Source organism: Trachypithecus francoisi, unplaced genomic scaffold, assembly GCF_009764315.1.
Source record: "Trachypithecus francoisi isolate TF-2019V2 unplaced genomic scaffold, Tfra_2.0 Lachesis_group11, whole genome shotgun sequence".
Taxonomy (NCBI): Eukaryota; Metazoa; Chordata; class Mammalia; order Primates; family Cercopithecidae; genus Trachypithecus; species Trachypithecus francoisi.
Window position 1 is genome coordinate 118,758,533 of NW_022681456.1, and position 22,279 is coordinate 118,780,811.

The 22,279-nt window shown below is 42.5% G+C and overlaps 1 protein-coding gene across 1 annotated transcript; it reads right to left on the reverse strand.

Annotated features, from left to right (window-relative positions):
• Window positions 1–4,711: 4,711 nt before the first annotated feature.
• DDX47 (DEAD-box helicase 47) lies at window positions 4,712–21,764 on the reverse strand. Its single transcript, XM_033222823.1, has 12 exons — window positions 21,527–21,764; window positions 20,764–20,857; window positions 13,374–13,562; window positions 13,046–13,117; window positions 12,693–12,811; window positions 12,043–12,114; window positions 11,430–11,546; window positions 10,734–10,880; window positions 10,070–10,207; window positions 8,973–9,043; window positions 7,606–7,735; window positions 4,712–5,279 (listed from the first exon to the last, which is right to left on the reverse strand). Exons 1-12 carry the CDS (start codon window positions 21,611–21,613, stop codon window positions 5,148–5,150), a joined length of 1,368 nt encoding a protein of 455 aa, XP_033078714.1. The 5' UTR covers window positions 21,614–21,764; the 3' UTR covers window positions 4,712–5,147.
• Between the last annotated feature and the right edge of the window lie 515 nt (window positions 21,765–22,279).

The window sequence follows — 22,279 nt, forward strand, 5'->3', positions numbered from 1 at the left end:
GGGTTTTGAGGGACCCGGGGTAGATAAAGTCTCCGATTTAGGTTTGTGGATGCCTCGGCAGGCAGGAAGCTACTTGGAAAACACTGTCTGCAAGCAAGACGTCCTTAAAGAGCCAGCCAAGTTCTGGGATATTCATTGCACGTTTTGAGAGACTGAGAAAGAATAATCATGATCTAGTTGGGTCTAGGCCCCTCTTAGTAACTAGAATCCCCTCAGAGTGCCCTTAGAGGACTTCTTCATGGTTCCCTGGAATTCTGGGCCTGCTTTAAGCCTGAAATAGCCTATCCAGCTGAAACCCTCTCACTAGGATCCTAGGACCCCTTCATAAGATCGAGAGGTGTTTTCCTCATTCTCACTCTCACTCAGCTCTGTACGGAGGAAGTAAAACTAGGCTAGCTACTACCATGAAGCCATTGTTACTGCAACTGCAGACAATGAATACCATGTAAATCAGTTTTATAATTCAGATGAGAAATAAGGAAGACATTTTCTCTGGGCTGATATCACATGACTATTCCAAGATACTCCCTTTATTAAGTCATAAAAGTTAGATGTATCTGTTCACAATTGGGGTGGGAGAAGATTGTTTTGAAGCTCACAGTTTCTTAAATCAGGAAGGCAGAACTAAGGAGCTGTATCAAGAAGGGAATAGCAGAGGGGTCAGGGACCTCTTTCCCCACTCCTAAATCTAGAGCCTTTGGTATCTTGACTGCAAAGGCAATTTACATGTCATTTAAGAGAATGACATTTCAACATTCTTCTATACTTCTATTAATACCTATCCAAACACTTCTGAAGATCCATCTCCTGTCTTCTCCACACTTTGTAGCTAGTTCTCCCCACCATTTCTATTCCATAATTGCAACCTTAAACCCTGCAGAATATAGCAGAGTCCACGAAGATGCCTGATACTGGGCTGAACAGTATCCCACAAAAAGTCATGTCTACCCATGTATTAATCTGTTTTCACGCTGCTGATAAAGACATACCTGAGACTGGGTAAAGAAAAAGAAGTTTAATGGACTCACAGTTCCACATGGCTGGAGAGGCCTTACAGTCATGGCATAAGGTGAAAGGCACGTCTTACATGGTGGCAGGGAAGAGAGAATGAGGGCCAAGCAAAAGGGGAAACCCCTTATAAAACCATCAGCTCTCATGAGACTAATTCACTACCATGAGAACAGTATGGGGGAAACCGCTCCCGTGATTCACTTATCTTCCACCGAATCCCTCCCATAGCACGTGGGAATTCTGGGAGCAACAATTCAAGATGAGATTTGGGTGGGGACACAGCTGAACCATATCAACCCAGAACCTCAGGTGACCTTATTTGGAGAGAGGATTCTTGCAGACGTAATTAGTTAAGATGAGGCCATGGTGGATTAGGGTGCACCCTAAATCCAGTAACTAGTATCCTTATAAGAAGGCCTTGTGAAGACACAAAGATACATGGGGTAGAAGGCCATGTGTAGATGGAGACAGGGATCGGAGTCATGTTGCTACAGTCAAGAAACACCAAGGACTGCAGGCAACCAAGGGGCAATGCTCGCTAAGAAGCCAGGAAGGACTCTTCTCTAAAGGTGTCAGATGGAACATGGCCCCGCCCACCCCTTAATTTTGGACATCTTAAAATCCAGGACCATGAGAGAATAAATTTGTTACTTTAAGTCCCTCAGTCCCTGGTACTTTGTTTCAGTAGTCCTAGGGCATTAAAACATACCTCCGTAAGGGTTTCAGCAGCACGACCTCACTATCTCAGCTTAGAGGACAGGAGCACACAGGCAGGAATGACTGACTAATAGAGCAAACCTACATGCCTTGTTTTTATTTACTAGTGGATCACACTGGTTTCTGTGCCTCCTGCCTTTTGCAATAGCATCTGTGCATTTTCTGCTTTGGACTCCATGCTCTGGACCTGTTAATATACGTGAAGACACACCCATCCACATTTCTTTCACTAGTGTCCTTTCTTCCCATCCTAGCAAAGCATAATTATGCACATACATTACAGACGGCAGTTAAGCTTTAGTGCAGTGGTTTTTAACCTTTTTAGTCTCCCCAGAAATATGCATATTCCTCAGGGGTCCACAAACCCCAGGCCAGAGACCACTGCCTATTTGGAAAGTTGAGACATCCTTGAGGATGACTGCGATCTGTCCTTCTTACCCCCTACTGGTACACCAGTTCCATTTCAGTTTGCTTCTGAAGTCCTCCACTGAGCTGGAACAGCATCCATGGGCTGACACGGACAGAGCTGCTATCTTAAGCCACCCTAGAGTGCCATCGGGAAAACACGATGTTAATGGAAAATTAGTCCCAAGTGGGAGGCACAACTCATAACAAATAGGAACAGGTACAGCCGCGCTCAACCATTTGCCTCCCTATTCTGGTACCCCTTTCTCCTTTCCTTTCCCTTATGTCTCTACCTCCTCTAAACTATCCTTCACACAAAGGTACCATAATAAGCAGCAACAAAATTCAGAGCAAACAAAACAATAAGTAAGTCATGCACTGTATTTCAATTCATTGCGAATGCCTTGCCCACAGGCGCCCATTTTAGAATGCATCTGTGGTAGAAACTCCCCCCACCAATATTTGCAAAGATCTTCCTGCAGTGAAGGAAGTCCACTGAACAGTCCGCCCCGGACTACCACAGAGAATTTTACTGCTTTGTACTCTTTACTCCTCACCAGATACTTTGACTTAGATGGATACAGAAAGTTTCTTTTCTGCCAAACTTCATTCCAATCTTAATCCATCAAAGTGTTTCTTTAGACCCTCTTTACCTTGGTTCTGCCACTTCAAACACACTCTTCTAAATTTTTTTTTTTTTTTTTTGAGACAGAGTCTCGCTCTGTTGCCCGGGCTGGACTGCAGTGGCCGGATCTCAGCTCACTGCAAGCTCCGCCTCCCGGGTTTACACCATTCTCCTGCCTCAGCCTCCCGAGTAGCTGGGACTACAGGCACCCGCCACCTCGCCTGGCTAGTTTTTTTTTTTTTTTTTGTATTTTTTAGTAGAGACGGGGTTTCACCATGTTAGCCAGGATGGTCTCGATCTCCTGACCTCGTGATCTGCCCGTCTCGGCCTCCCAAAGTGCTGGGATTACAGGCTTGAGCCACCGCGCCTGGCCCAGACACACTCTTCTAATAAAACTGTTATAGACAACAAAAAGTATTAGGCATCTTCTATGTGTAAACATCCTCAGAACATGAGACTGTTCGTGATTGGGAATTTCAAAGTTGCTTCTGAATTCCAGCAACCCTCCCCCAACATCCAGCCCCTAGAGTGCCAATGCCCTACCTCCTCCCCTGGAGCTGAGGCCCCAGCTCCTCATCTCCTGCATCGCCTAATAGATGCGGACAAAAAAGACGAGTGGCCAGTGGGCACCAATGACAAGTGGATGAAATTAGGTCTTATAATTATACATTTCTGACGCATATTGATTTTATTCTTGTCACCTGGGGATAAGAGTCTACATAAGAGGCAGAGTGGCCAGGTGCGGTGGCACACGCCTGTAATCCCAGCACTTTGGGAAGCCGAGGCGGGTGGATCACCTGAGGTTGGGAGTTCAAGACCATCCTGGGCAACATGGTGAAACCCTGTCTCTACTAAAAATACAAAAATTAGCTGGGCGTGGTGGTGTGTGCCTGTAATCCCAGCTACTCGGGAGGCTGAGGCAGGAGAATTGTTTGAACCAGGGAGTTGGAGGTTGCAGTGAGCTGAGATCACACCACTGCACTCTAGCCTGGCAACAGAGCGAGACTCTGTCTCAAAAAAAAGAGGCCGGGTGCAGTGGCTTATGCCTGTAATCCCGACACTTTGGGAGGCCGAGGTAGATGGATCTCTTGAGCTCAGGAGTTCAAGGCCAGTCTGGGTAACATGCCAAAACCTAATCTCTACAAAAATACAAAAATTAGCTGGGTGTGGTGGTGAGCGCCTGTAATCCCAGCTACTTGGGAGGCTGAGGCAGGAGAATTGCTTGAACCAGGGAGTTGGAGGTTGCAGTGAGCCGATATCAAGCCACTGCACTCCAGCCTGGCAACACAGCAAGATTCCATCTCAAAAAAAAAAAAAAAGAAAGAGGCCGGGTGCAGTGGCTCACACCTGCAATCCCAACACTTTGGGAGGCCGAGGCAGGTGGATCTCTTGAGCTCAGGAGTTCAAGGCCAGTCTGGGTAACATGCCAAGATCTCATCTCCACAAAAAATATAAAAATTAGCCAGGCGTGATGGCGTGTGCCTGTAGTCCCAGCTACTCAGGAGGCTGAGGTGGGAGATCACTTGATCCCAGAAGGTCAAGGCTGCAGCGAGCTGAGGTCGTACCAATGCACTCCACCCTGGGTGACAGAGTAAGATAGTCTCAAAAAAAAAAAAAAAAAAAAAAAGAGTCTACATAAGAAACCAGTCTTCCCAACCACCTGCTTAATTGAGGAATGAAGGAAATAAAATCTATTTAAGGATTCTAAAGACCTCTGCTGTCTTACTAATGGACTTTGCTCCACCTGCAAGAAAAACACAACCTCCTTTCAAGTAGGACTTCCCTTTCAAAGCCATCTATCATCTTGTTTCCTTGTTGATTTTTTAAGTAATAAATATTTATCTTAATTAAGACAACCAATGAATGTGCCATGTAATCAACACTGTCAGCTTCTTACCTATTCAAAAGATCTTACTTAAATCTACAAGGCCCTTTAACACCAAGGCCTTTAAGGAGTTTGAATCTTTAAAAAATCATATTTAAATTTATTGTTTCACATTAGTTTGAATAAAGCACAAGCCAAGATGGTTTAAATATCATTTGCCGATGTCCAAGTTTCTTTACAATTACAGGTCGTGGACATCATCACACTAGTCCTCGACTTGCAGCTAAAAAAGGCAACAGGTCTGTGTGAGTGACAGAAGAGCACATCCTACTCATGTCATGAGCAAAGAATCAAAGTTGAAAAAACAGTAACGGTCTTGACATCAGCACTGTAAGAATTATTCTGCAGTCAACTCCAACCCAGAATGGGGAAGCGCACTGAATTCGCTGAGCACATTCTGGACACAATTCTGACAGATTTCAGTCTCACGATCTCTGTCGGAGCAGGTTTCATTCTCCAATTCTCTTTCACAGAACAGCAGAACGTGAGTCTTCATAAAAGTGATTAACGGCCTTTCTGCTTCTTCATTTTTCCTCCAGCCACCTTGTTCCTGACACCAATAGCGCCCTCTGTATCATCATTATCTCCAGCATCCTCTCGCGAGCGTTTCTTCTTTTCTCCATGCTCCCTTAATTCCTGCAAGAAAAAAAGAAGATGGGATTGAAAACGAATTACTGGCACTGAAGGTAACACATTCTAGTCCCCTCTCCTTAAGATCAAGTATCAAGTAACTTCCTGCTGCCTGACATTAGCAAAGGAATGAGATCCAACTCCAAATATACAAAGATGTTAACCTTATTAGTAATCAAAACGTGAACATTAAAATAATAAGGTTTTATTTTCACATGGCAGATTGGCAAAGACTTAAGAGAAGGGTAATCCCCAGTACTGGCCAAGGTGTAGAAAAAGTCACATATACTGTCACTTACAGTGCAATGCAATCTGCTATAGCTTTTCTTGGGGGAAGGGGCAATTTGGCATTCTGTAGGAGTTCAAATTTTAACTGTGTACATCCCTTGGCCCAACAATTCCACTTCTAGGAATTTATTCTAAGGGAGTAAGTATGCAAAGCTGTACAAAGTAGGGTGTTCAACACTGTACCAAAGTAGACAAAAACTGGAAAAAAGTATAAGCATCCATGAATGTAAGTATTTCATACACATGATGGAATTCTTTGTAGCCATTAAGAAACGATCACATGAATCTATATTTGTTGAAACAGAAAAATGTTAATCCTATATAATTATGGCTAAAGAAAGAAAAATAGCCAAATGTTATCAATGGCTTTCTGTGGGGAAAGGTTTACCTTTTCACTTACTACTTTAATCCTTTCTGTATTTTTTGAATTTTTTTTCCCAATGCACATGTAATACTTTCACAAACAAAAAAATCCCATGTGGGCAGAATAAAAACCAAATCTGTACCTCAGCTACTAAAACAACAACCTATGGGCGAAGTTTCTCCATCCCTCAGACCAGAACTCTAGAAAGCAGGCTGCACTTCCAAGCGTTTTCCTCTAGAATCTTCTCTTTTTTTTTTTTTTTTTTTTTTTTTTGAGACGGAGTCTCGCTCTGTCGCCCAGGCTGGAGTGCAGTGGCCGGATCTCAGCTCACTGCAAGCTCCGCCTCCCGGGTTTACGCCACTCTCCTGCCTCAGCCTCCCGAGTAGCTGGGACTACAGGTGCCCGCCACCTCGCCCGGGTAGTTTTTTTTTTTTTTTTTTAGTAGAGACGGGGTTTCACTGTGTTAGCCAGGATAGTCTCAATCTCCTGACCTCGTGATCCACCCGTCTCGGCCTCCCAAAGTGCTGAGATTACAGGCTTGAGCCACCGCGCCCGGCCTAGAATCTTCTCATCACCACTATTACTGTTACTACTACTACAGGGTGAGTATCCCTTATCGGAAATGCTTGGGACCAGCAGTGTTTCGGATTTCAGATTTTTTCTAATTCTAGAATATTTACAGATACATAATGAACTATCTTGGGGATGGGACTCAATTCTAAACACAAAATTCACTTGTTTCATATATACCTTATACATATTGTCTGAAGGTAATTTTACACAGTATTTTTAATATTTTTGTGCATTAAAAACATTTTGACTGTGTCTCGGTAGCAACCTGTCACATGAAGTCAGGCATGGAATTTTCCACTTGTGGCAATCAAAGTTTTGGATCGCCAGGTGTGGTGGCTCAAGCCTGTAATCCCAGCACTCTGGGAGGCTGAGGTGGATGGATCACCTGAGGTCAGAAGTTTGAGAGCAGCCTGACCAAATTGGAGAAACCCCATCTCTACTAAATATACAAAATTAGCTGGGCATGGTGGCGCATGCCTGTAATCCCAGCTACTTGGGAGGCTGAGGCAGGAGAATTGCTTGAACCCGGGAGGCGGAGGTTGTGGTGAGCCGAGATTGCACCATTGCCCTCCAGCCTGGGCAACAAGAATGAAACTCCGTCTCAAAAAAAAAAAAAAAAGTTTGGATCTTGGTTTTGGATTTCAAATGTTTGGATCAGGTATGATCAACCCCTACTAGTAACTACGTAGTTTATATTGGCTTCTCTGGTGCTTGTAAAACCCCATAAGGTATTCAGGCAAGTGTTATTCCCAATTTACAGGTGAGAAGCTGATTCTGATTCTGAGAAATCAGGCACATTTCCCAAGCTCACACAGTTCACAGCTGGATCTTCTGACCTCAGGTCTGATGAATTATCTCACCACATGTGACACGTGAACAGCTGCTGTGAATGTGTGAATGTCAGAATGAGGCCAAACCCTGAATCCACCATTTGGTTGGATGGTCTAATGCAAATTACCTACCATCTCTGCACCTTAGTGTGCTCATCTGAAATTTGGAATAAAATAATACCCAGCTTCTGCAGTCTAGTATGAGGGTTAATATAATAAACTGGCACATAGTTAACATTGTTTGCACAGGCACTGGTGAGAAAAGAAAGATGTATACCATCCGGGCAAATCTTTGGGCTTCAGCCACGCGTTCTGTCAGCATCATAACCTCATCATCCTGTGTTGGAAAGACCGGTAGTTTCTTCCCAATTAAGTGTTCTATGCGTTGGAAGAGTTCCACATCATACCTGAGGAAGGAAAACTGCACAGCTTTGGTTGCCTGGTAATGCAAATGCCTGTCCATTCCCAAACTATTATTATATGACACAATGCAATAGGAGCTATAGGTTTAAACAATATTGAACATATTATTTCTTTTCTAAATATGAGTTAAGTGCAATCTCTGTGCATACCCCATTAGAAAATCACTCAAGGGAGGCCAGACGTGATGGCTTGCAACTATAATCCCAACGCTTTGGGAGGTCAAAGCAGGAGAATCACTTGAGACCAGGAGTTCCAGACCAGCCTGGACAACATAGTGAGATGCCATCTCTATAAAACATTAAAAATTAGCCAACCATGGTGGCCTGTGCCTGTAGTCCCAGCCATTCGACGTTGAGGCATGAGGACTACTTGAGCCCCGGAGTTTGAAGCTGCAGTGAGCTATGATCGAGCCACTGCACTCCAGCCTGGGCAACAGAGTGAAACCTTGCTGCTTAAAAAAAAAAAAAAAAGAAAGAAAGAAAAATCGGCCGGGCAGGTGGCTCGTGCCTATAATCCCAGCACTATGGGAGGCTGAGGCAGGTGGCTTGCGCCTGTAATCCCAGCACTACGGGAGGCTGAGGCAGATGTATCGCTTGAGCTCAGGAGTTCAAGACCAGCCTGGCCAACATGACAAAACCCTGTCTCTGCTAAAAATATTTTTAAAAACGCCAGGTGTGCTGGCGTGCACCTGTGGTCCCAGCTACTTGGGAGGCTAAGGTTAGGTAGGAGGATTGCTTGAGGCCAGTGGGTGGAAGGTGCACTCAGCCAAGGTCGCACCACTGCACTCCAGCCTAGGCAACAGAGCGAGACAAATAAAAAAAAAAAAAAAAAAGGAGGGAAGGAGGGAGAAAATCCCTCAAGGTATTTATTCACAGGACAGCGTTGGGCACATAAAAATTTGTTCCTCAAAAAAAAAAAATTGGAAATAGTTATTCTAATACTTTCTGCGTTGATACAAAGGCAATTGCTCTCCAGCTCTAGGTACCATTCTACCATTCTACATGCCAAATACTATACTAGATCTTTTACATATATAATCTCCAATTTTCACCAAAACCCTGCTAGATAGGTATTACTATTCCCATCTTTCAGCGCCTTCACCCTGGTTTTCAGTATGAAAGTGATCAGTATAGTACATGATAGCACCAGGTTCCCAGCCAGTGGCTCAAAAGTTCTGCTCTTTTCTCTACGTTGCTCTGCCCCTAAAGCTGATTTACTTACTGCGTGACAAAAGTAATAGCCTTTCCGGAGCGCCCAGCTCTAGCTGTTCGACCTACTCGATGGATATAATCCTAAAACCAAAAGGGTAAATAAATTCAAGTTACATGGATTATTATAAGTAAAAAAAAAAAAACAAAACAAAACAAAAAACCTACATATGCAAAGTCTTGCCGTAAAACTTTGAAAGAAAATAGATTCATGTCATAACATGGAGAAAATAAATGGCCTGGGCAATCTGTTGAGACAAATCTACTTCATCTTTTTTATTCTCCTTGCAGCACAAAATGGATCCAATGCTTTCCCTTCTTTCATAGAAAAATAAATCTGCAAAGTGTATCTACATGGTCGCAAGCTGCATGGTATTTTAAAAAACAGCACTGGATCTCGAGGCAGAGCTGGGTTACAGCTGTGGTCCTTCCCACCTGCCAGTTACACAATTACCTGCAAATTACATAACCTCTCTGAACCTTGGTTTCTATTTATTGAACAGGAATAGAAATACATGTCCAAATTATAGAGTTGTTATGAAAATCAAATGAGATAGCACCTTGTCTACAGCAGTTAAATACAAAGACAAGAGACACACCAGTCTCATCCAGGGGTGATTCTGTCATCCTCAAGGGACACTGGTAATGTCTGGAAATATTTCTGATTATCACAAGTGGAAGAGTGTGTGATGCTGTCATTTAGTGGGTAGAGGCCAGGAATGCTACTAGGAATCCTTCAACTCAAAGAACAACCCTTCAACAAAGAATTCGACAGCTTAAAATGTTAATAGTGCCAAGGCTGAGAAACCTTGAGATACACTAAGAACTACAAGCTGTCACTCTCAAGAAATGACAGTGACATGATCAGTATGTGGTATACCTTCCTCTACTATGAGCATCTAATAACTCTCCTTGGCTACTTCTTTCATATGTACTAATGTTACATACACAGGCTTGTGCAAGATGATGAGAATGAACTAATCAAGGGCTTTCTTGTTTTTTGATAATTAACCAGGAACAAAAAAACTGCTGTAACTAAGGAAAGACAAGAGACACTCCATTAAGAAATACACTTTAGGACTAGAAAGGCAAGTTAGCAACAGGACTCACCTTTGAATGGGTAGGAATGTCAAAGTTGACAACTACATCTACATGAGGTATGTCCAAACCCCGGCTGGCAACGTCAGTTGCTAGAAGAATGGAACGGGCCTTGGCCTTAAACTTATTAAGGGATCCTAGGCGCTTACTCTGAGGTAATGAGAAAGAAATGTTGGAAAACTTAAACATATATTTTGGAATACAAAACACAAAACAGACAAACACAAGAACAAAGAGACATAAATTTTTTAAAGTTTTTTTCCCCCCAACTTTTGAATGGGGCTTCACAGGTCAAAACAGAAATATGGAAGCAACAAAAAAAAAAAAAAAAAAAAAAAGATAGAAAATAAGGGTAGCCTGACACGATAGCAAGGTAACTGGGAAATAATTTATTAATGTTTTTAGAGACCAGAGTCATTATTACCATTAGGGCTGAATACATCAACTCAACAGCTTGCAAACCAGACAGCTACATATGAAATATTCTAATGGGAGCCTCTTGCTACCCTGAAAGGAGAAAGTAAACATCTAGAGCAACACTTCAAAGCCCATAAAATGAGTACAATTATGGAAACAGGCATCGGTGCCCTATGTCCTTATTGTACAAATCTATTGTTAGGAGGTTGATCTCGCTCATGCCATCAGTACATGGCTGATGATGACGATGAATCCTTACCTGACTCATTTGTCCATGGAGGGGGATGGCAGTGAATCCAAGATTTCGCAGTAGCAAAGCTGTTCTCTGGGCATTATTACAGGTGCTGCAGAATATCATAAAGGAGTTTCCCGCCAATTCATTTAGAATATAAACCAGGTAGGTATCCTAAGTTACAAACCCAAAACAATATATGTCATCGAACCTGGGAGAAAGGATTGGAGACCTGGCATATACATCAGGTAAAGACTAACCCTATAGTTGCTTCTCAATTATCCAGACCTCCAGCTGCCAGCTTAGGATTCCTTAGCCAGCATTATCATCTCTGTGAACCACTACTCCCCATAGAGCCTACAGGCAGGCAGGAGATCTGTCCTCAGAAAACAGGAGAAGTCCTTACATCAAAGCACAAAGCCAGAGGCTTCATCCTAAATAAAAGCCATATTAAAAGCGAACAAAGGAAAAATTACCTCAAGGATGGGGATGGGAAGGAATTATATGATTACACCATGACCTCATTATTGTGGTTTAATGTGTTGTGAATTCCTGGCATGTCTACTTTATCGGTGATAATATAAGCACAACACGCCCTCTAAAGCAAACAGACAGGATGCCAATCTGCATTACAGCTCTTGGCTAATCAAAGGTTGACACATTTTCAGATGCTCTGGCGAAAAGAAGAGGGAGAGGCGGGAATGATCAAAGTAAACACTTTACCTTGAATTTAGAGGGAATAAAAATATAATATTGCTGTAATTTTTCAACTGTCTGGTATTTAGAGGAAACAGCACATTTCACAGGATTTTTCAGAGCTGCTCGCTGAAGCTTTTGCACCTGGAGGAAGAAGATCCAGAATAGCACACTGATGCCTAAACACTCTTTATTTATGATATGGTTTGACTCTGTGTCCCCACCCAAATCTCATGTTGAATTGTAATCCCCACATGTCACAGGAGGGACCTGGTGGGAGGTGACTGGATCATGGAGGTGGTTTTCCCCCGTGCTGTTCTCATGATAGTGAGTTCTCACAATTTCTAATGGTTTTAAAGTGTAGCACTGCCCCTACCTCCTGCCACCATGTAAGACGTGCCTTGCCTCCCCTTTGCCTTCTGCCTTAATTGTAAGTTTTCTGAGCTCTTCCCAGCCATGTGGAACTGTGAGTCAATTACACCTCTTTTCTGTATAAATTACCTAGTCTCAGATAGTTCTTTATAGCAGTGTGAAAATGGACTAAAGCAATTTATTTTTACTTATTGTTATTATTGTTGTTACCATTTACTTTATGTATCAATTCTCATAAAGAAGAAACAAAAGTCCTAGCAAATTTCACCTTCTTGGTCATGGTGGCAGAGAAGAGGAATGTTTTCCGATCTCGAGGGATCACTTTGAGGATCTTGTCAACCTAAGGCACAAAGAGGAAAAGATGCCAATAAGATATTCAGACTGGAAGAGCTGCAAATCCTCTAGGTAATGAAGGAGGTAGACATTAACAAATTAAATATATCACTGTGAGGATTCGGGACTCGAAAATTCAATTCGATTCAGCTAAAGTTTACTGAATACTTACTGCCTGATACCCTACCAGACACTATTTTAAAAAAATACCTTTCTAAGAAAAGAACAGTTTAAATTAGTAGACCAGAGTTGATCTAAGAGAAAAGTCAAGAATAAGTATTAATCAACTAAGTAAGCTGGGATTAGTGGGTCATCAAAGAAAATAAAGGTATTTCAGGGTGTATGCCAAGGTCTAAATTAAATGAAATGGAAAAGAAAATCCAGTTTTGATATTTCCCATTTCTGGAGTCAGAGTCAGACTATATTCTAAAGATAAAAGGGTACTGAGAAACTGCAATTTGAAGAATATCAAGAATGAAACTGATACTGATGCAATGTTCTACATAAAACAAGTGGGCAATGAACCAAATTTTGAAACAGGAACGTTGAGATGCTCTAAGAGGAGGAAAGAAATTGAGAGTTCACCTCTGTCTCAAAATCCATATTTAGTATTCGGTCGGCTTCATCCATGACCAAGTATTTGAGAGCTCTCAAGTTGAAACCTTTCGTATTTTCCAAGTGGTCAATCAGTCTACCAGGAGTTGCTACCAAGAAAGGTTGAGGAGAAACAGTGATGTTTCAGAACAGGATGAAAAAAAGCAACAACAAACAAATAAAGTTACCTGCCCCACCCCACAGCTCTCCACCAAACTTAACTTAAGAAATTAAAAAATTTAACAGGGTTACAAAATCTGTTTCTCAAAGTCTTTCTATCCAATATTGGTAGATTTTCTCCAATTCATCACTGCCAGTGTCTTTTACCTTCGTCAGTTACTTACCTATTATTACATGCGGTTTTTTTGCAAGGGCCAAAGATTGAGACATTGAATCAATTCCACCCACAATCACAGCTACAGAAAGAAAAAGAACATAGAGATGAGATCCTTAATTTTTTTCCATGGTCCACTGAACATCTTTTAAAGCCAATGCCAGATTTCTACTTAAACTTGTTCTTCCCTTACAATTAATACTCTTCCCAAAGCTAAAATACAGCATTAGCTCTTTAGGTCAATAAATTATGCTAGCAATACTTTCCTCCATTCTCCTTTCACACTCATTCTTCACTTGCGATGGCAACCTAGGATCCCTTCCCTCTCAGACACTTACCACTCTGCACTCCAATAGAGGACCCCAGGGCTTCAAACTGCTCTGAGATCTGAAAGGCCAGCTCCCGAGTCGGGGTAAGAACTAGGGCAAACAAACGCTGTGGGGTCTCCAGCAGTGCATTCAGAATGGGCAAAGCAAAGGCGCCTGTTTTTCCAGAGCCAGTTTCTGCCAGCCCAATGATATCACGACCTAGAAGAAAAAGAAATTCAACAGCCAAGTTAATTCTCTCTGCAGTATTTGTCTTCTACAATGACACAATGCTGAGCACAAAGTAGACGCTTAATAAATATCTGATGAACTGGGGAGAGAGGAAAGTTGAATAAACAGAAAAGACATGGTCTCTCTCTTAGATAAGCTCAAAACCCAGTGGTGAGACAGTCTAATATACAAATTCATTATAATGTGATAAGTTTTAATATAAGCCCCTGCAAAATACAGTGAGAACACAAGGAAAAGTAACTACTGCCCAGAAGAGTCAAAAAAGGCTAACAGAGGTGATTAAGTGAGTTAAACCTGGAAGTAAGCAAAGAAGGGAAGAAAGGATAGTCCTGTAAGAGGAAAGATAATTATAATTAAGGCTTTAAAGAACATAGCATGCTGGCCAGGCATGGTGGCTCACGCCTGTAATCCCAACACTTTGGGAGGCCGAGGCGGGCAGATCACCTGAGGTTGGGAGTTTGAGACCAGCCTGACCAACGTGGAAAAAACCCTGTCTCTATTAAAAATACAAAATTAGCCAGGCATGGTGGCACATGCCTGTAATCCCAGCTACTCGGGAGGCTGAGGCAGAGTTGCTTGAACCCAGGAGGCGGAGGTTGCGGCGGTGGTGAGCGGAGACTGTGCCATTGCACTGAAGCCTGGGCAACAAGAGCGAAACTCCGTCTCAAATAAAAAAAAAAGAATATAGCATGCATAGTTAGGCTGAGGAGTGCAATGTGGCTGGAACATAGAAGTGTTAAGTTAGAAAGAGAGAAGAATGAGGCTAGAGTTTTGATGTTTTCCTATAAGAGAGAATTGCAGGATTTTAAACAGGGAATATCATGATCAGTATTACTGTTTAGGAAGATAAACTCTAGGCCTGATGGCATAAGGAGGGGCCAAGGAACCTAACAGTGCGCGCCATTTACTGCTCCTTCTGAGGCTAGAATGCTCTAAGTAATTCTTTAAGAACAGGTCACCATTGTTTGTTATCACCACTCAAGCCACAACTTACAAGATTTGGAAATTAACTCCTGAGTGGAGATCACTATCTTCAGGCTGGCTGTGGTGCATAGGCAGCTATGCACTACAACAGTGTCCAGTGAGAACAGTCCCTCTCAAATCACGACCCCTACACTTGCTGCCCCTGTTCTATGACCGTGTAACGGCTGAGAAGTCTTCTTTACCTAGAAGACAATCCTACAATAAACAAATCCCTTTTCCCTGACATAACCTGAACATGACTTACAATCTGAAATGACTTAAATGACCATTACAGGGAAAACAAAGGCTCAACTGGGACATCAGATGCAATTCAGGGGAGATATGATGGTGGCCTGAACCGAGGCCAGGAATGAGCACAGGAATGAGTGAGATTCAGAAAGTAACAAAAGGGAATGTGGGTGACGCACACATTTTTAGTACAGGACACTCAAAAGCCAAAAACTGAGATATAGGCAACAGAAAAATTAGTCCCGGTTAGGAAAATAAGTACTTTGGTTTCCACACAGGGAACTTAGAACTTAAGATTCCTGCAGTAAACTCAAAGAGATATGTCTCTTTTTTAGAGATATGTCTAAAAACCAGTTGAACATACTTGTTTGGAGCTCAGGAAAAAAGTGGGGTTAGAACAGACATGGGAGCCATAAATATCCTACCACTGGTACTCCCTCAGGGGCAGATGCTTCAGAATAATCCATGAGACTTGCATATATATATATATATATATATATATGCACATACATACATACATACATGACCGGTCCCATGCCTGGAAATTCTGATTCAGTATTTCTCACCCAAATCTCATCTTGAATTGTACTCCCATAATTTCCACATGTTGTGGGACGGACTCGGTGGGAGATAACTTGAATCATGGAGGCGGTTTCCCCCACACTGTTCTCACAGTAGTGCATAAGTCTAGTGAGATCTGATGGTTTTGTCAAGGGGTTTCTGCTTTTGCATGTCTCTAATTTTCTCTTGCCGCCACCAGTAAGAACCGCAAGTCCAATTAAACCTTTTTCTTCCCAGTCTTGGGTGTGTCTTTATCATCAGTGTGAAAACGGATTAATACACAGTGTATCCTAGTGAATTATATATTTTAGCCTTCTTTTCATTAACATCAGTGTTTTCCATTCAAAAGCAAATGCACAGATGTGAAATACAAGTCAAACCAGACAATGGACTGATTGTTTAGAGATTACAGACAAATGACAATCCAGGGATAAAATGTCTCACTCATCTACTTATTTTAATGTTCCCCAGTGGCAGGGTAGGTAATAATGAATTGCAACAGCATCTACCTATCTGAGAAACAAAGGTCAGTGTAAGCAAATGATTCCCGAAGCTTTTTAGTCTTCAGCTCCTTGGGGATACTGCTGTCCTGCCTGTGTAACACAATACACCTTCGGGAACAGGGGGCGGGGGAGCTAGGATTTGTTCTTTTTTTGTCAAGGGAAATCTTAACATTTCAGAAGAAAGGAGTATATAAGAAAGATTTAGGGAAGTAAAGGAGCTGAAGTTGCTTGGTTCATGAAACAATAAGCACTGCTCGCTGCTCACAGCTGAGGCCTGCACTGCTTTCAGTTTTTTAATGAGTCCCTCAGAGCAACCCTCAGTTTGTGAAACTGATACATTTTTCTATGTCATCTCCTTTCTTCATCTCTGAAGAAACCTCTAAGCCTTTTCAGTGTTTATACCTGTAGAGAATATACCAGCATGTGGCCGGGCGCGGTGGCTCAAGCCTGTAATCCCAGCACTTTGGGAGGCCGAGGCGGGTGGATCACGAGGTCAGGAGATAGAGACCATCCTGGCTAACACGGTGAAACCCTGTCTCTACTAAAAAATACAAAAAAAAAAAAAAACTAGCTGGGCGAGGTGGCGGGCACCTGTAGTCCCAGCTACTCGGGAGGCTGAGGCAGGAGAATGGCATAAACCCGGGAGGCAGAGCTTGCAGTGTGCTGAGATCTGGCCACTGCACTCCAGCCTGGGTGACAGAGGGAGACTCCGTCTCAAAAAAAAAAAAAAAAAAAAAAAGAGAATATACCAGCATGCATAAACTCCATAAGAGCAGAATAAATTTTGTCATATAGACCTGCCACGTTGCTAGCACTGAACATAAGTGCTATATGGCAGCCATTAATAAGCTGTTTGAAATTCCTTGAGGACAACTCTAAGTGATCTCTGAAACAGAAATAAATAGATGGGATCTCACTACGTTACCCAGGCAGGTCTCCACCTCCTGGTCTCAAGCAGTCCTCCCACCTCAGCCTCCCAAAGTGCTGGGATTACAAGCATCAACCACCACGCTCATCAAACAACTCTTGATCTCTTTATAGTAACACACATTGATGCAGATCCATTAACAGAGGTTTTCTGAGCTATAAGATTCTATGTTCAAATTCCAGCTTTAGCAATAATTAGGTGACTCTAGCCAAAGGACTTAACTCCCTGAGCCTCAATTTCCTCACTAATAAAATAATTATCCCTACCTACTATTCATCATTGTTATAAGGTTTAAGAACAGCGGACAATCTGGGCTCAGTAACTTTGCAGAAACTGAAAACGTCACTAGTCCCAAATTCAAATTTAGAGTTATTTTAATCGAATAACAACAGCAACAAAACCAAACGTTAGATTATTTGAATCGTTTCTATAGATTCAAATGAAACATTTATAAACTACTCATTAGAATGAGACAAACCCAAGAATAAGGATAAAGACATTTTCCATGGTGATCATTTCTGTCAGTTCCTAGTAACCTTCCACTGACCCCTCCCTATTCTTTTCTGCATCAAATTTAAACTTACAGCTGAAAGCATTAAAATAATTTTAGGATGGCCGGGCACGGTGGCTCAAGCCTGTAATCCCAGCACTTTGGAAGGCTGAGACGGGCGGGCGGATCACGAGGTCAGGAGATCGAGACCATCCTGGCGAACACAGTGAAACCCCGTCTCCACTAAAAAATACAAAAAACTAGCCGGGCAAGGTGGCGGGCACCTGTAGTCTCAGCTACTCAGGAGGCTGAGGCAGGAGAATGGCGTAAACCTGGGAGGCAGAGCTTGCAGTGAGCTGAGATCCGGCCACTGCACTCCAGCCTGGGTGATAGCGAGACTCCCTCTCAAAAAAAAAAAAGAAAATAGTAATAATAATAATAACAATAATTTTAGGATTACTGCCAGCTGTTTTGACTCATTCTTCTCACCTATGCTTTAGGGCAAGCTGGAAAAGTTAAAATGCACGAACGCTTCTTGCTGTTTTTTTTTTTTTTGAGACAGAGTTTCGCTCTTGTTGCCCAGGCTAGAGTGTAATGGCGCGATCTCGGCTCACCGCAACCTCCACCTCCCAGGTTCAAGCGATTCTCCTGCCTCAGCCTCCCAAGTAGCTGGGATTACAGGCATGCGCCACCACCCTGGCTAATTTTGTATTTTTAGTAGAGACGGGGTTTCTCCACCCTGGTCAGGCTGGTCTTGAACTCCCGACCTCAGGTGATCCACCTGCCTCAGCCTCCCAAAGTGCTGGGATTACAGGCGTGAGCCACCGCGCCCGGCAACTTCTTGCTATTTGAAAGTAACGCTGGGCCACCGATACTTCTTTCCCACCACTGGCCTTTATAAGGTCCTTATCCTCCAAACTTTTCTGTACAAGTTGGAAGTGTTTACTAGCCCCTCCTTGAAACACTTTCCCTTCCCTAATTTGTGTGAAACTATATACTCTCATGATCTTCAACCCTCTGTTGAATCTTCCAATTTTCCTCTGTCATCTTTGCCAATCTAATCCATTTCTAATCTCAGCTATAACTGCTCTTTGGATACAATGTATATATCCACCTCTGGCCTCTCAATCAAGTGCCAATCCCAGGATTCCAACTGCGTATTTTTTTTCCTTTTTTATTGTCCCTCAGTTTTATTAACTGACAAAAAATTATAATATACTCATGGTATAGAATGCAAAGTTTAGATATATGTATACTTTGTGAAGTGATTAAATCAAGCTCATTAACATATCTGTCACCTCACATACTTGTCACTTTTGTGGTGAGAACATTTAAGATCTACTCTCCTAGCAATTTGCAAATACACAAAACATTACTAACTGTAGTCATCATGCTATTCAATAGATCTTCAGAACTTATCCATCCCGGCTAACTGAAACTGTACCCTGAGCAACATTTCCCCATTCCCCTCCCACAAGGTCAACTCTATCTCATTGATATCCAAACTCAATTACTTCCAATTGAACTCATCGTTCCTGAATTTTCCCCCTGTTCCCTTTTTGTATCAGTGGTACACCAATAATATGCCCTAAACATAACAGTCTACAACCTTAGCGATAATCTTAGATTTTCCCCACCCCTTCCTTGCCTTCCACTTGCTTAACTGGTTGTAAAATCATAAGGATTATTTTTCTAACATTTTCTTTTTCATTCTATCACCACTCTACCCATTATTTATTGCTAAAATCATTACAATAACCTACTAATTGGTTTCCCAGACTCCAGTCTCTTGTCTCTAATCTTTCACAGCTATGAGATTAATCTTCCAAGAGTACAACTCTAAATCCTTAATCTCCAAAAATGCCCCACTGCCTATGAAACGTAGACCAAATTCCTTGACCCAGCACTCAAATCCTTCATAATCTGGCCCCAATCACCTTATTAGACTTTTTCACCACTCTGCTAAGTACTTGCAAATCTCCATACACGCCTATGTTTTCCAGACTGGCTTTTTTTCATGCTGTTCCCTATGCCTAGAAAGTTCTCCCTTCCCATCATATCTGAATGTCTAAATCCTTCTAAATTCAGTCTTCAAGGTTCCGCTCACATGCCTTCCCAACCTCCCCAGCCAAAAATAAAATGAAATAAATCTTCTCTAATCCATCCTAATTAGAAGTAATCTCTTCTCCCTCAGTGCACTCTGAATGTAGCTTTCTTAGGTCCCTGTTCAACTTGTAATAAATTTATAATTATCTCTTTAATAGATTATAGACTCTTGGAGAGGACAGACTGTTAACCTCCAGTGCCTTACATTTACAACAAATAGTAACTATTTATGGAAAGAGCAGATGGAATTTTGTAGAGTAAGTCTAACCCCTTTTCCACACGACAGCTCTTTAAATCATTAAATCTTTCAATTATTATCAATAGCTACGTTAATTACTAATAATTAGTAATACTTATAGCTTACATTAATCACTAATAATATAGTAATATAGTAATAATAGCTACATTAATACTAACAATAATTAGCCACATTACCCCTCTTATAATAATAGCTAAGATTACATTCACTTTTTCTGAGGATCTTAATAGATTTCAGTTAACTAAGACCTCTGGGTCTCTTTTATCACCCACCCCAATCCTGTAAAGTTGGTACTTTAGGAATCTAAGAGCAGGTCTTTATTTCTATTCCTATTAAAGTTCATCCTGTTACGGCCAGGTGTGGTGGCTCATGCCTGTAATCCCAGCACTTTGGGAGGCCAAGGCAGGTGGATCACTTGAGGTTAGGAGTTCGAGACCAGCCTGGCCAACATGTTGAAACCCCGTCTCTACTAAAAATACAAAATTAGCTGGGCATAGTGGTGCCCCTGTAATCCCAGTTACTCAGGAGGCTGAGGCAGGAGAGTTGCTTGAACCTGGGAGGCGGAGGTTGTAGTGAGCCAAGATCGCACCACTGCACTCCAGCCTGGACGACAGAGCAAAATTCTGTCTCAAAAAAAAAAAAAAACTCCATCTTAAAAAAAAAATCTCAAAAACAAAAAAGTTCATCCTGTTAGTTTCAGTTCCACTAGCCATCAGTCAGCACTTTAACCACTCTTTTACAAATCTGATAATCATGCCTCACAGCAAGAATTCTCAACTCCTCAAGACATATATATGTGTTCCAGGCATCCTTCCCTGTCTAAGTGTGCACCCATTGATGCATAAAGTCTACCAAGATTGTCGTTAATATACTTTAATTCAGGGCTTCCTTAAAGTCAGCATCTGTGGCACAGAACAAATCCTTTTAGCTATTAAGACAGAAAGTAAGCTCAGTAAAACTGGAGAATGACCTTTTCAAATGCCATTACCCAAACTTTGTACCTTTAGTGATCATATCCTTATTTCACTTGAAGTATGCAAGCAACAGCTTTCAAAAGGGGTATCTAATTGAGATAACTTTATATTAAATCTGTATGAAGTCACACAACCTACCTTGTAAGGCCAAAGGAATAGCTTCAATCTGGATCTTGGTGGGTTTTGTCCATCCCAACTGGTCACAAGCTTCACACAACACATCTGTCACACCCTTAGAATTCAGAAAAATATACCTTAACCAAGAACAGCACACCCCTACCTCCCCTCCTACTTAACTGACTTTGTCAGAACCATCATGTACAACCCATATACTTGCTTTAAAAGGTATTTACTGTGCATCTCAGAGCCTGCTCTTTATACCATGAGGCAGTAGCTCAAGATTTAACGAACACTTTCTGCTCACCAAGGCCTAGGCCAAGTGCTTTACATGTAGCATCTCATTTAATCGTCACAACAATTCTGTGAGGTAAGTACTTACTACTATCCCCAATTTACAGATGTTAAAAAAGAAACACAGAGAGGTAACAACTTGTCTATAGTAAGAGACTGGGCCAAAATTCAAATCTGGTTGGTTCATCTGACTCCAAAGCTCCAGCTATATAAAGAGACCAAGTCCCCCATATGTACAACCTCCTGGACACATACAAACGTTGCCACACTAAAGTGGCGAATAGGGCAAATGGGGCTCTCAGGGCCCAGCAGCCCTCCCACCACCCAAATTCAGAGCACGTCCGAAACCCAGCCCTCTGAAATTATCGGGAAAACACAAGGTAGGCCCAGAGATGCTTTTGTGCACTATCAGAGCGGGATCTAAGGTAACTGGGTCTGCCTGAGCCTAGCACCAGAGTACATTAAAGAAGCCAGCGTCATCCATTCTCACCAGGTCTTTAAATGTTTTAGTTTCCTCCTCTTCCATCACCGACTGGGACGCTTCGGTCGGGGAATCGCGTTCCTCGCCCGCCGCCATCTTGTCTGAGGTCTCCGGAAGTGGGTCTGCGGCGCGCGGGATGCTGGGAAATGTAGTTTTAGTTCTCCCCGGACGGCTTGCTCTGGGCGCCCCCTGCGGGCTTGCCGGGGATTGCACCCGTCCGCCAGGCGGGTGGGGGCCCAGTGAATATGGGCGCGTTAGCGGGCGGAATAGATCCGATTGCAGAAGGTGCTGATCACCGGGAAATCCAGTTGACCTTTAGATCCCTTTTAAAGCGCCTTCCCTACGTATGTCGCCAGTTATGTTCCCCGCTTTTCTAACCATAGAGTTTGGAACGGATTGATATCACAATGCCATTTTTTTATTATTGCATTACCTTATTCAATAATGTTGAGAGCCTACCATATGCTAAGGCTGTGCTAGATGCCTAGTGAATAGGACAGCGACCCCTGCCCTCGTGGAGAAAAAGGAGACAGAAAAAGGAGATAAGCTATCACAGATCATTTCAAATTGTGAAAAGTAGCTGGGTGTGCTCATGCCTGTAATCCCAGCACTTTGGGAGGCCGAGGCGGGCGGATCACTTGAGCCCAGGAGTTCGAGACCAGCCTGGGCAACATGGCAAAACCCTGTGTCTACAAAAAATACAAAAATCAGTCGGGCATGCATGGTGGCATGCGCCTGTAATCCCAGCAACTCAGGGGGCTG

Bases quoted from the DNA above. Each gene is read 5' to 3' on its own strand.
- DDX47 (XM_033222823.1), bottom strand. From the start codon at position 21,613: ATGGCGGCGGGCGAGGAACGCGATTCCCCGACCGAAGCGTCCCAGTCG. The intron at 13,118-13,373 runs GTAAGTGTCTGA...TTCTTTCTGTAG, and splicing joins CTCTATTGGAGTGCAGAGTG to CTGTGATTGTGGGTGGAATT. The intron at 12,812-13,045 runs GTAAGTAACTGA...CTTTCTTGGTAG, and splicing joins AAAACCGCATGTAATAATAG to CAACTCCTGGTAGACTGATT.